This window comes from Pempheris klunzingeri, chromosome 21 (genome assembly GCF_042242105.1).
Source record: "Pempheris klunzingeri isolate RE-2024b chromosome 21, fPemKlu1.hap1, whole genome shotgun sequence".
Taxonomy (NCBI): Eukaryota; Metazoa; Chordata; class Actinopteri; order Acropomatiformes; family Pempheridae; genus Pempheris; species Pempheris klunzingeri.
In genome coordinates this window covers 15,000,974-15,015,293 of record NC_092032.1, presented here as the reverse complement: position 1 = coordinate 15,015,293, position 14,320 = coordinate 15,000,974, and the positions used below count along the sequence as shown (strand labels likewise).

Below are 14,320 nucleotides of genomic sequence, written 5' to 3'. Positions count from 1 at the left end.
GGTGTATAAAGATGGAAAAGGGATGACTCATTTGTATTTTGTGTTATATATATATATATATAAATATATAAACATACAGATGCACTATTAGTATTTTGTAAATATGTAACGGCTTTGCTCCCTCCATATCAGATAGAGAACTACTCAAATCCTTTACTTAAGTATAAGTAGAAATAACATGGACTAAAAATACTCCATTACAAGCAAAAGCCCTGAATTCAAAATGCTACTTAAGTAAAGGTGCAGAGGAACTACCAGCAAAATGTACCTAAAAGTATCATAAGTAAAAGTACCGATGCAGAGTGGCACTGTAAAATAAATACATGTAAGAATGTTTTGATGTTGTTGTCCATCAATGTGGAGCCAGTTTTAGATATTTTGTAATATAGCACTGGCTAAATTCACATACTAGTTCACATACTGATTAATTAGTAGTACTGACATGAGCTGACTTTAGAGACCTGGCATGTAATGATTATTTTATCTAGGTCTGTCTATAAGCCTGTATAAAATATATATTCTATGTGTTACTATGTGATCTTCCTTATACATATTATTACAAACTGTCTATGAATACAGCTAATAGTCAACTTAATACCAAACTAGGTAGAAAAAATCATACATTTGTTTAAATCTGGAACCTTTACATTAAAACAATGCCATTTAAGTGCGTTTTAATTCCTCTTATGAACAAAAACAGTAAAACTATGTATTTTTTAATGTGTCTGGAGGGCTGCTACGTCACATCCGCCGTTTCCCTCCGGAAGTACAGTTAATTTTTATTCACAGGAAAAAAAAACAGCTGTTGTTGAGAAAGAAAACATCAAAGTGAGTTTCATTGACGAATGTCTTGGCTTTATGTTGTCGCGGACACTAGTACCGTGAGGACTCCTCTGTCTGGACTGTGCTCCGTCTGTCTGGCTGCTGTTTCTAATGACTTGAACAGCGAGTCTCGTTTCGCTCATTTGTTGCGAGTTGGCTGCTGCTAACGTTAGCTCCCACCACTGTGCACTTCAGCTAGCACACTAGCCGCTGCTAGCTAGCTATCTGACCATTTCTGTGTCTGCCCGCTCCTCTGATAGTGACAACAACCTCTGCCGGCTGTTACACAGTCAATAAGATCATTTATGTAGATGGAGAATAGGTGAGAAAATGTAGCTCGTACGTTGTGTGACTCGCTAGCCACCTAGTTTAACTGCGATTTGTCTGTGTTTATGTTAGCCTGCCTTGTTGCTTGTTAGGAGAACCAGGTAACAGTTAATGCTTCTGGGAAAGTGTTATAGTTCATACTAATGTAGCACTAGTCTTAAATTTACATGTATACGGACGCAGATGTGTAAGTTGAGTGTTTATTACAGGTCATTACTCCACCCAAGAGGAAAAGATAAACTACAGGATGCCAGGAAAAAATGTGTTAATCCAAGGCAGTTTTGTTATGTAGTAATTTAAGGGTTAGTTACGTTGAGTCTGCTGTGTTTTTATGGCATTATCATTTTTATGTGTGATTACATAAAACTGTTTTTGTGTGATATTTTGACAGAATGCCAGCCCCAAAGAGAGGACCAGATCCTCATGATTCTCAGCCCAAGATGAGGAAGTTGGATGAGGATGGGGAGTCTCTGCCATCCAAACCTGCACCAGCTACCAATGATAGGTCCCCTAAAACAGGAAATACACGAGAAAAGACAGGAGCCCCACGGACTAAGAAAAAACTGTCTGCCTCAGCGGAAGGGGGAAATAAACCAGCCAAGTCATCCAAACAGAGTTCCCCTCCAAAGGATTCCAGCAAAACCATTTCTGACCCACCTAAAAAAGCCAAGCTCCTGAAAGCCACAAGTGCCTCCTGCGGAGAAGCTCCCTCACAGAAATCTAACTCCAAAGCTTCCCTGAAGCGAACCGCCTCCACCGAGTCCGAGGATGAATTGAGTAGCGATAGTAGTAAGACTGACTTCTTTAGAGAGAGGGATGATGGCGACAAGGCCCGTTGCATCAGAAAGTATTCAAATCGAGTTAAAGCCAAGCGCAAGGCTGAAGAATTGTCGTCTGATTCACAAGAGACAAGCCAAGGGTCACCGTCTGCACCAGCTGACCCCGTTCAGATGGACCACAATTACGGTAGATTTTCAGATTTGTCAAGCATGGGTGTTGCTTATCAGGATGAGGAAAAACAATCTGCACAGTCTGTCATTGAAGGAGAGAGACAAGAAATTCCAGTTTCTGCAACACAAGCAGAGTCAAAGGAGAATTTAGTGTCTGATGAAAGTAAAACTGAGGATTTTAAAAACTTAGAAAGCCAAAAGCTCATAGATAATGAAGAATTAGCATCATGTAGAGAAATGTTAGACTCTGCTGCTGCAGCGGCAGGTACTCCTTGCATCATTTCTGACACAGGGGAAAATCAAAAGAAGTATTTTGCAGAGTCCATCAAAAGCCAAAAGGATGCAGATAATGAAACACAAGCACCATCAGTGGAAACACTATACTCTAGTATGAGAGAGGCAAAGCCAGGCTGTGAAGGTGACAGACGGGCAGATGAAAAAACAGACTCAGCTCCTGTCAGTCAAACAGATGTGAGCAGTGAAATTAAAACAAAGGAGACCACAGAGTCTGTTTCTGAAGAGATAAAACTGGACATAAAATGCAAAAGTGAGGGTGGAGAGAAGGAAGTTAAGAGCGTGATAGAGGCAGCCAGTACCTCTGCAGGCTGTAGTGATGAAGGTATAGAAGATAAAGTATTGTCAAGCAAGACAAACTCTGCACCAGAAGAGATCCTGCTAGAAGGTAGTAATCTTGAGAGTCAGACTGGGCAAAATATACCAAGAACAGAGTCTGTTGGCAACCCAGAGACTCAAACGGACCTCAGTTTCAAAATTCAAGTTACTTTCAAAGAGGAGTCAAAATCTGAACACCTGCAGGATCGAGTGAGCCATGAAGTGCCAGATGCTATTACCAGCTCATGTGACAGCGTTAACAAAATAGTCAGAAAGTCTGAAGAAAGCGAAAGGAGAGGAGGTGAGTTCCTGTCAACTCAGACTGTTGCTGGTCCAGGGTGTTTGGCTGAGCTACAACTGGGTGAAGACGTGACAGACAAGACAACTGACAGCTGTACTGACATATTGACGCCAGATTATGAGGCTGGTCATGTGAAAAATCAAAGCGAGGTGCTCTCCGATTGTGTCACAGTCTCAGAGGGTCAGACAGGCACGGACACACAGACTAAAATAACATCAGAGGAGAGGTCTGACTCAATACCTAAAGAGGATAAACAAAGCCAGGGGAACCACCAAGTGATTGACCACACTACAGTAATACCTGTTGAAGACAAAGGAAATTCTACAAGTGCAGAAAATGAAAAGATGAACACTGAATGTGCCACTGCTCCAAATAGTCAAATCAAAATGGAAATACAGGCTAGAGGAACATCAGAGCAGGACATTTCTAGTCAAGCCACTACAGTGAAAACACAGAGCCGAAAGAACCAGGGAGTCAGTGAACGTGCCGCAGACATATCTACAGAATTTAATGAGGATCATGAGATACATTCTAAAATAATGGAAAGTGAAGGCAAGCTGGACTTAGCATGTGCTAATGAACCAGTGAGTGGACTCCAAATGGAAATGCAGACTATAATCACATCAGAGATCTCTAATGCAGCACCTACATTCGAAGTACAAAGCCAGATCAGCCAGGAAGTGAGTGAACTTACTGCAGACATATCTATCGAGGGTCATCGAGATATCATGATTGAAAACTCTGAAATTAGGGAAAACGATGACAAGGTGAACTTTGAATGTACTAGTGGGGCTGAGAGTCGGTCTGTGACATCAGAGATTTCTAATCTTGCATCTACAGTGGAAGAACAAAGCCAAAAGAGCCCAGAGGCCAGTAAACGCACCGCAGACGTATCTGATAAAGTACAGATAAGCCCAGTTGCAAATTGTCAGAGCATCACTGATGAAGGCCAGGTTAATGCCGAATGTGTTGCTGCTGCTGAGACTCAAATAGAGGTGGACATAAAGACTTCAACGGCATCAGAGGAGATCTCTGACGTTGCACCTACAGTGGAAATACAAAGCCAGACGAGCCAGGAAGGCAGCGAACAACGTACTACAAACACACCTGTGCAGGCTCACAAAGACCTGCTGGTGGAAAATTCTGAAAATATGGAAAATGAAAACACAGGGAATTTAGAATCTGTGACAGTACCAGATAATCAAATCAAAATGGAATTGCAGAATATATCAGCATCACAGATTTGTAATCCAGCCCCTCCCGTGGAAATCCCAAATCAGAAAAGTCTAAATGAAGAGAATATAGAGACTGAAACAACACCAGAGGAGATCTCTAACATGGCACCTACAGTAGAAACAAAGGTCCAGAAGAGCCAAGAATTTACTAAACCCGCAGAGAACATGCCAGATAAAGTTCAACAAGTCAGTTTCATGAGTCAGACTCCTGCGAGTAATACAAATGAAAACAAGGTAACCACAGAATGGGCCAATGCAGCTGTGAATCAAAGAGAAAGGGATGTGCAAAGAACAGCAACACCAGAGGGCATTTCTAATCCAACAACTACAGTAGAAGCACCAAACACCAATGGTCAGGAGATCAGTGAACTCTCCACGGACATGGAAATACAAAAAGGTTTTATCATTTACAGTACTGAGAGTGAAGAAAACAAGGACGTGGTTATCTCAGAGTGTGTGGATGCCGCTGAGAATCAGATAGAAATGGATGTGCAAACAACAGCAACACCAGAGGAGATTCCTAATCCACCATCTACAGTGGAAATACAAACCTGGGGGAGCCAGGGGGTCAGTGAACTCAACACAGAAGTTCAGAAAGATTTAGTGACTGCAAGTTGTGAGAATAAGGAAAACAAAGAGGAGGTTACTGCTGGATATGTTAATGTTCCAGAGGCTCAAACAAATGTGGAAGCTACAACAACGTCAGAGGAGATTTCTAATGCTGCTCCTACAACAGAACAGCAAAACCAGGGAATCGGGGAAGTTGATGAACCCACTATGGCCTTAACAATTGAAATCCACAAACCTCTTCCTATTGCTAATTCTGCAAGTAAGGGTAATGAAAACATGCAGCCAGCGCCCAGTGCCACGGATATCCAAGCGGATATGGATGTAAGAAGTGGATCAATAGAAAGGGTAGATCCTGCGTTAGGAGAGGAAACGGGGAGGCAAGTGATTAATGAGGTCAAAGAAGAGCCTGTAATCATTTCCTCTGATAAGGCCGACAAACCAGTCAGTAATACTGAAGGACATGGAGAAGGAACTGAAAGCAATGAAGTAATAGTGTTTGTTTGTGACCAACCAGATGACATTGATGTTGTAATTCAGGCATCAGAAGAGCAGATTAAGACGGTTGATCAGTCAGAGTCAGAGGTTGAGATTCCTGAAAACCAGATAGTGTATGAGCCCATTAGTAGCCCAGAGAGTAATGATGATAGGGAGATTTCTACAGCATTAGAGAACCACGCTGGTGTGTCTTTACTGGACATAACGAACACAGAGACCCAGCAGATGGAAGGACATTTGCCTGCTAATGAAGAAAACCAACAACTGGAAAATGAGGAAGACGTTAAGCAACAACTTTGTGCCTCAGATGGCCAAGACATTGAAATGGAAGTGCAAAGCGTCAGTGTGCCAGAGAGTTGTGTCTCTGCTCACTTGGAACAGAAAGACATGAATGTGAATGTGAAACAAGTTGCAGTAATCAGCTCTAGCGATGACATCAGCATGCCAGATGGCCAGTCAGAAGATGCGACGGACAAAAGTGAAAGGAATGGGTATCCAGACTGCACACGTGCCATGGAGGTTTCTGACCAGGTGCAGCAGGACACTGCAGCTGTCGCTAACGCTGAAATACCAGATAGTACATGTGAGTTTGTGATCTTGGAACCAATCCCGGAGAACCAAATACACTTTGATATTCTGACCCAAGCAGCGGCCGAGTCAGGGTTGTCAGTTTCACTTTCACAGCAGGTGAATCCAGACAGCGCCTTGGCAGGTGAAGCGGACAGTGATAGGATTTTAAATGGTTCCCAACAAACCGTCTTCCCTGAGGCAGAAGTGCAGCAATGTCAAACAACTGAAGAGGTTAAAGATGCCACAGTGACCAATTCAAGCGAGGCATCAAGTGAGGAGCTCAGGCTTGGGACGGACATTTCAACTGAGGAAGGTGTTGAAGTTATTCAAAGTTCTTATTGCCAGCAGTCATCATCCGACATGATGGACGTTAATATGTCTGAAAGTGAGATGGCAAACTCTCATGCTCAAGTCACAAATGAAGACTGCAGTGTACTGCTGATGGAGAACACTGAGGGTAATTTGGACCTACAAGAAGTGCAGATTCTGGAGGAAATAGAGATTGGTCGTGAGATCGTAGTGGCAGAGGAAGATAATGAGGAAGATACTGACATCACAGTCATAGAAAAACCCCAGGAAACACAGAAGAAAGAGGTTAAGGAGAAAAATAAAGATGACACTTGCGGAGCCAACTTGAAGCAAAACAGCACGGCTGCAAAGACTGCAGGTGATACAAAGGGACAGGAGCCAGAAAAACCCAAGAAACAAGAGATGAACACACAGGCCAGAACCAAAGCCCGGCTGGCAGCTCTGGCTGAACAAAAGGCTGCAGCTTCTAAGAGAACAGCAAACAAACAGCAGCTGAACCTCTTAGCCTTGTGTCAGGAAATCGCAGAGGACATTGCCACAGACAGCATGCTGTTAAAGAGGATAGAGGAGGAAAAACAAGCAGCAGCAGCAGCCGCCGCAGCAACAGCAGCAGCAGCAGCAGCAGCAGCAGCCATCGCTGCCGCCGCCGCCGCCACAGCAGCAGCGGCAGCCGCAACCAAGGATGAAGCAAGCAAGAAGGAAAGCCCGCCTGTTAACACGGAAGAGGCAGACACTGTTAATGTTGCAACTCCTGCTGGACCAGAGGGGTACTCTGCTTTGTCCCCTGCTGAGAAGGCATCTGCTGCCAAGCCCTCAACAGCTGCTTCAGCTGAGGCAAAGCCTGCTGAAGAGCCCCCAAAGAGGCGTTTCTTCATCACACAGGTTTCAGTGCCACTAAAGGCCCATGAGAAAAAGAAGCTAACTAGATATCAAAGACTCAGACAGGTAGAACTGCAGAGAGAGAAAATGTCTTGGGCACGCGTAAAGAAACTTAAATCTGACCAAGCAAATCAGATGTTTTCAGACATAGATTGGCAAGCACCCCTGTCTGCACCCTCTCCATTTCCAGTGAGCCCTGTGACCACGGCGCCTCCACCTGCAGCCAGTCCATCTAATACATCTCTCCCAAGTCCTTCCTCAGCTAGCAAGCCCGCAACACCCAAAGCAGAAGTTCCCAAGGATGACCATCCTAAGGCTGAAACCAGTAATGCTGAACCTACAAAAACCGATGCCTCCGAAACTGAACCCACCAAACCCGAACCTGCCAAAACTGAAGTCACCCCTGTTATTGAAACACGTATGTCCACAAGGCAAAGTAAGGCTCAAACTCCTAAAGCAGCGCCTACTCCAGGGCCCGCCCCAAAAGTGACCAGATCAGCAGCCAAGAGGAGCCTGCCAGCGGTGCCCCCTCCCATGCCCAACGGACTTAATGCTCAAAAACAGAAGCCTGTCGAGTACAAGCCATACAGACCCAGGCCCAAGTATTCCTTTGATGACTTTGAACTGGACGATGACCCAGTACCAGTAGCTCCAACAAAGCCCAGTCCTCAGTCAAGGCCCACGCTGCCACCACGACCAAATGCTCAGTCAAATGCTGCAGCTCAACCTAAACCCCCAACTCAGTCAAAGCCCACACTTTCATTACATCTAGCCAATCAGGCGAAACTCAGAGCTCAAACCACACCCGCTGGACAGATCTCAGGTCAGTCAAAGCCCACTGCTGCAGCTACAGCTCAGTCAAAGCCTGTTGTTGCAACAACAGCCCAGCCAAAGGCCACAGCTGCTGCTGCAGCGTCTCCGAAGGCTGTTCCGTCATCTAAAGCTCTGTCCCCTGTTTTGACAACACCTCAGTTGAAAACTGTTCCAGCTCCAGGTCAGCCCAGGCCCGCTGCCTCTGCTTCACCTCAGGTGAAGCCCTCTGGCAGTGGAAGTACAGCTCAGCTGAAGCAGTCAGCAGCATCTCAGCCGGCTGCTTCGACCACATCCGAGACAAAGGCTGCCGCTCCTCCGAAGGTTGATGTTGGCTCAGTGCCTCAGAAAATCCCAAATCCACCATCATCTGGAGAGAGTAAATGCAAGGTAACTCAAAAACAAATGAATGCCACAATGTGTGTTGTAAAGATATGGGAGAGTATTAAGGCCAGGCACAAGGGGGGAAATGAGGGGAGGATCTTTTTTTTTTTTTTCTCATGGCATTTCAAGAATAAACTCAAAATGTCAACTATTTCAACTTTAATCCCAGCATTTCGACTTTATGCAAAATTTAAAAAAAACAAACTCTGATTTATTTTTTCTCATGCCGGTCACGAACACTGAATTTTCAACTTTATTGTCGAAATGCAATATAATGACATAAAAAATCTCCCTTTTTCCTCTCAATAGTTTTTTCCTCACGCCTTGGCACATGCACTCCTTCATCCAAACGGCATTGTTGACTAAAGATTTTACTTACCCCCCTCTTTCTCTCTCAAACATAGGATACAGCTCCACTTTCATCAGCCCCCACCTCCTCCTCTGAAGAGAGCTCCAGGGTGTCTGATGGCACACAGCAGCATGAAGAAAAGCCTGCAGGTATGTATATTCTTTGCAGTTGGCATGACTTGTTTAAGCGTGTTCACGTTGTTGTCACATTGCTAAATACATGACTGATTCTCTCTTCAGAAAATCATTTAATGAGCAGTTGTTCTCATTTGCGCCCCCAAGCATTTTGTATTATTGGCGCTGATATCGCAGGATTATGAAATATCTATGAAAAACTTTCCTCTATGTCTGACAGACAGCTCTGTAGCATACATTGTGATATTAATTATCAGGACTGTTGAACGGATATCATGCCACAGTTGTTTCTGACAACATAGAGCTGAATGAATTGAGGTGATATTCTTGAATTGGCCGTGCGTTATTATTTCTCTGACACTGCAGGCATGTTTTCTCCGACTGCTTGTACAAAATTGTGCCAGTGTATCAGAACCTTACTTTTTCTTACAGTCACTGGTGCTGATCCGTCTCCAGAGAATAAGACGGGAACAGCCACGACAGCTGAGAAGACGTCTGAAAAACCTTGTCAAGAGTAAGAAGTTTCTCTTAAGTCATTTGACATGTTTTCCCTTGTAGCAATAGAAACCTGAAATAACGTGATGTTCGCTTTGTATCACAGGAAAGCAGCGAAGCCGCAAGATGGTGGGACTCCTCTGTCTGATGCTTGTCTGCAAAAAGAAGTCAAGAAACTAAAGGAGGCTGACAAAGACGGCACCCAAACCATTATTGTGAGTGAATTATTACCTCCCTCTTCCTACCTGTTTAAATTGCAGACCTTCTGTGCCTCCAAGTCCTTCTACAGTCAGTATTTTAGATCATCTGCCACTTATTATACAGTGCATAGCAAGAAAATAAGAGATCAGACTTTATCTAAGTTGCTTTTGTTTTAGTTCATCAGAAAATAGCAAGCAAAGAAACAGCAGGTTGAGGCCTTGTGAGCTGTTCACCATCACCAAGGGTAGCTAAAGAAATTCTCGTATTTATTTATAGGATGTCTTCAGATGTAAAGAGTGATGCGTTGTTTTATTTGTCTCGTAGGATGCAGGACAGAAGCATTTCGGAGCAGTGGCCTGCAGTGTGTGTGGGATGCTCTATTCCGCCGCAAACCCTGAAGATGAATCTCAACATTTACTCTTCCACAACCAGTTCATCAGCGCTGTCAAATATGTGGTGAGAGTTAATTTCCTTAAACGACACGTCTGTTGTTTGTCTCACAATATCGACTCATTAAGGGCGATACACAGATGCATCTATGTATAGTGGGTTTTTTTCTAAAACTACACTGAGGGTGTGGTGTGTGGTGCATGCTGCAGGTATTAGTGTGAGTGAAGCGCCTCCTCAGTACTGGCTTTGAAGCACACGTTTGACACAGATTTGTTCTGTCACCACTAAAGTCAAAAGAACTTAATAAAAACGAGTCAGTAACTGCGATGTTTGTGATGGCACCAGTATCCATCGTTCAGTATTTTGATATCTGATACTCCACACACTTGCAAATTTCTATCATTTCATTAACATTCAATTATCCCGTGTTGTTGCAGCAGCATGCAAGAGGATGTAGCTATGAAATGATGGAGCTTAACATGTGTTAGATATAGCTGACAATAACAGCACTTTATATAACCGGATTAATGAACCAAAAGTCTGAAGCAAAGATATCTGCTGAACAGTCAGAGTATCAATTATAATGTGGTAGGGATATTTGTAAAGTTTTTGCACATAAGAAGTTAACGTACACAGGAAATAAAGAACATGAGTGGCTCATAGGACAATGAAAATATTGCTTACGAGCTCCTCTTCCATAAATAAACCATTTTTGCTGTTACAGGGATGGAAAAAGGAGAGGATCCTGGGAGAGTATCCTGATGGCAAGATCATTCTTGTCCTGCCAGATGATCCCAAATATGCTCTGAAGAAGGTACGGCATGTTTACAGAGACTAACCTTTGCCATCAAAGGATTATTTAATGTTGGTGGGATGAGGACATTTCCACTAAACCAATTAAAATGTTTTTTGTGTGTGTGCTTTGTAAGTAGAAATGTAGTTGCCTTCTTCCCTCTGATAAATTACAATGGTAAAAGAAACACACGGTTATTGTTTTATTATTCCAAATATACTGTATGCTATAGGACTTTTTAGGAAATTGGTGAATTGGGCTGTATACATGAAATTCAGTTTAGTTAACTTGACTCAACTGAGGTAACACAGGACAGCACAATCAATCAAATTGAGGACACTGTAATGGAGTGAAGAAGAGTATCCTATATTTTACAGTCTGGGAATTGATGACACATATGACGACATTCAGACTACAAACATCTATAAACTGGCTGAAAGAAAAATTAAGCAGACAAACACCTGCATATTATTTCTTTGTAATCCTTTTGTTTCTCAGGTTGAGGAGATCAGGGAGATGGTGGACAATGACCTCGGCTTCCAGCAGGTGGAGACCAAGTGTCCCTCTCAGACCAAGACCTTCCTCTTCATCTCCAATGACAAGAAAGTGGGCGGGTGCCTTATTGCAGAGCACATACAAGAGGTAAGAGACTGCAATCTTCTATCAGCCCAAATTTCTGCTCACAGATGTTTTTTATGATAAAACAAATCAAAGAACAGCAGACTGCATTAGTTTAAAAGGTAACTTTTGTATCTTTAAACCTTTATGCCGATCGTTAGACTGGGCTGCAGTAGGAGTCAATATTTGTTTAACACACAATAAGAACAAACTAAGCCATTGAGGCAGCAGCAGACCAGCAACGACTTTGTTCAATGAGGTAAAATTACTGTTTTCAGTCTGGCGACTTTGAAGGGAGAGCTATAACAGGTGTTTCTGGTTAAGTAAAAGGGATCTCATAGGTCTAACTCTGTAGGGATCCCTTCCGTAATGTTGTCAGACACTTCAAATAACAATATGAGTCAAAAACAGCCACTTTTAGTGGACATACATTTATCGGGCCCAGTTACCTTATAGGATTACATTACAGCCATTGCATCCAGTTTCTGGCTGTCAGCTGAGGAGATTTACTGGACCAGTTCCAACATTTTTGTATCTATCAGTCATTTTGAACCAGAAATATATATAAAAATAGGGCCCAGATTAGAAAATATTGGAGTATTCCTACACAAGTATACTGAGCCTAGTAAATGCTCACAGGGGTACAGGGTGATCGAGGAGCCCGTACCGGAGGGCTCAGAGGGAGAGAAAGTGATGTTCGAACGTCAGAGAGCTTGGTGCTGCTCCACCACACCGGAGCCTGCCATCTGTGGCATCAGCCGCATCTGGGTCGTCAGTATGATGAGGCGCAAGGGCATCGCCTCACGCCTGCTGGATAGCCTCAGGTCAGTGTGCCTTCAGACCGCCACCATTTGATGTTATATCACCTCACAACAAACCGAACGACACTCAACTTGTCTTTGTTCTCTTGCACAGGAACAACTTTGTGTACGGTTCCTACCTGAGCAAAGATGAGATCGCTTTCTCCGACCCCACTCCTGATGGGAAACTCTTTGCCACACATTATTTTGGCACCTCTCAGTTTTTGGTTTATAACTTTGTTAGTGGGACACGCTCGTCCCAGCCCAAAACTGGTGCAGTATGACAGTCTTCAGGAAAGGTAGCAATGGATTTAACCGAGATGCTCTCTGACCCAACGGGATGCACCGTCACTAAACAGTGTCTTTTTTTATTTAAAAAAAAAAACAAACTTGTAAATTACTCCTACGAGAGGAAACACATTGGTTTTAAATCTCAGGATGAAAACAACGAGGTGTTGTTGAAAAATGTTATTAATTCACCCTTTAATCCCTCCCTGAATAGTATTTTGAAAAAAGAGTATTTTCTTTATACATTTTTAATTAACAGTTGGTTTTATTAGACATATAGAGTTTACATGCATGACCTGACAGCAATAGAAAACAAAGAGCATTTCATTGTTTTCCTTTTGATCCCTGAGAAGCATAAGATCGACTGACTGCATCAAATAAAACGGTTATTTTAGAGTTTTGTCCTCATTGTTTTTGATTTTTTTTTGTAATTTACACGATGTAGTATGTGTACATTGAAGGGTTTTATCATGTCCATCTATTGACCGTTAACAGAGATGCTGTGTGTTTCCCACTGGGCGGTTTTAGGTTGACATTTTTTCCACATTGGCCCCCTAGATTTCACTGTCATGTTTTAATGTAACATTTCAAACTGATCACCTAAAGCAGGTGAATTGAGGGACAACAATGTGGGTTAGAACTGTAGCTTGGGCATTTAATCGTGTGCTCTAATTTTCTTAGATCACCTTGCCTGAAATGTTTAGTTTTCCAAGCTGAGCCATATACTGTACACCATTTAGCGGGGCATTGTAGCCTATACTGTACGAGTGATGTCTTTTAATTTCACCAAGGCTGTCTATTGCTTTGTTTGTGCCTGAATGAATAATGTGTGACTTAAGATGTTGATTTGTTTTTTTCTTTTTCCCTCGCCATAGGTTATGGCTTTTTATTGAGTTAGTGTAGAGTATCATCCTCCTATTCCTTAGTAACAACAAATGAAAATGTATATCAAATAATCATGTAGATTTATGCATACTATAACAAAACGTATAATGAAGGACGAGCAAGGTTTTCAGGCTCAGGTGTCGAACCGTATTTGAGTGTTGCTTGATGTCACGCAGGTTCAGCCTTTGTGTTTGCAAACAGGAATATTTGCTCAGTGATCAACATGAGGGGTTGAGATGAACCTCTGCCCCTCTCAACACAGATTTACAGTATCACCGTGATCCATCCCTCATTTTCTCTTTCGTTCTCGTCAAACAGTTGAGTTTAGAAAGGTGTCGTGTAAGAAAAAGAACTTTGATTTATACGAAGCTGTTATGTAAATATTTATTTAAATAATAAACAATTTAAAACATTTCGGCTCGCTCGGTTTTCTTCCCAGAATAATCAGTAACTGTGCGATTATGGGCTCTAAACTTACTGCTGAACCCCTGAACTATGGAAGACCCTCTTCAGTCTGACATTGTTGTATTTGTCACCACTGCCATCTAGTGGTCATTGCTGTAATCGTTTGTGTGCTAAAGGGTTTCACCATGCATTATTTTGATGTAAGATTATTCAGTATCTCCAAAATGTTAAATGCCAATAAAAATTGCACTTATTAATCGCATATATAAACGCATATGTTTGAGATAAGTGTCAAATGTGGGACTTGTCTGGCTGTCATGTTTTCTCTTTGTAGTTGCAGCTGTAAACACTCCGCTCTTAGTGCATTCCTCGACACTCCTGTCACAACACGGGCTAACTTGGTGGCAACTTCTGAGAAACAAAACAACCTTAGAACAACATGGATACTTCCTCAGGCAGTGAGTGAGAAAACAAGAGGCCTCCGCTCCTCCTCAGAGCTCTGATACTGATCAGCGGGAGAAAACAAGTGAGCCGAGCTTCCTAAGGTATCTCCAGCAGTCACCTTGGCCTGCTGACTTTTACTGACACTGGGATCATCTCGATCTGATTTTTCCTGTGAGACTAAAAGCACGGTATGTTTATTCCAATCTTGGACTGATGGAGCTGATTTGGATTTAATTCAGTCTGTAACTAACGGT

General features: G+C 42.8%; 1 protein-coding gene across 1 annotated transcript; it reads left to right on the top strand.

Annotated features, from left to right (window-relative positions):
• The first annotated feature begins 800 nt into the window (after positions 1-800).
• LOC139221424 (uro-adherence factor A-like) lies at positions 801-13,629 on the top strand. Its single transcript, XM_070853350.1, has 10 exons — positions 801-828; positions 1,541-8,270; positions 8,669-8,762; positions 9,180-9,261; positions 9,349-9,457; positions 9,768-9,899; positions 10,558-10,647; positions 11,125-11,268; positions 11,884-12,068; positions 12,160-13,629. Exons 2-10 carry the CDS (start codon positions 1,542-1,544, stop codon positions 12,326-12,328), a joined length of 7,734 nt encoding a protein of 2,577 aa, XP_070709451.1. The 5' UTR covers positions 801-828; position 1,541; the 3' UTR covers positions 12,329-13,629.
• The last annotated feature ends 691 nt before the right edge of the window (positions 13,630-14,320 follow it).

Coding starts and splice junctions, on each gene's coding strand:
- LOC139221424 (XM_070853350.1), top strand. CDS start 1,542: ATGCCAGCCCCAAAGAGAGGACCAGATCCTCATGATTCTCAGCCCAAG. Junction 8,763..9,179: donor GCATGAAGAAAAGCCTGCAG/GTATGTATATTC, acceptor TTTTTCTTACAG/TCACTGGTGCTGATCCGTCT. Junction 10,648..11,124: donor CCAAATATGCTCTGAAGAAG/GTACGGCATGTT, acceptor TTTGTTTCTCAG/GTTGAGGAGATCAGGGAGAT.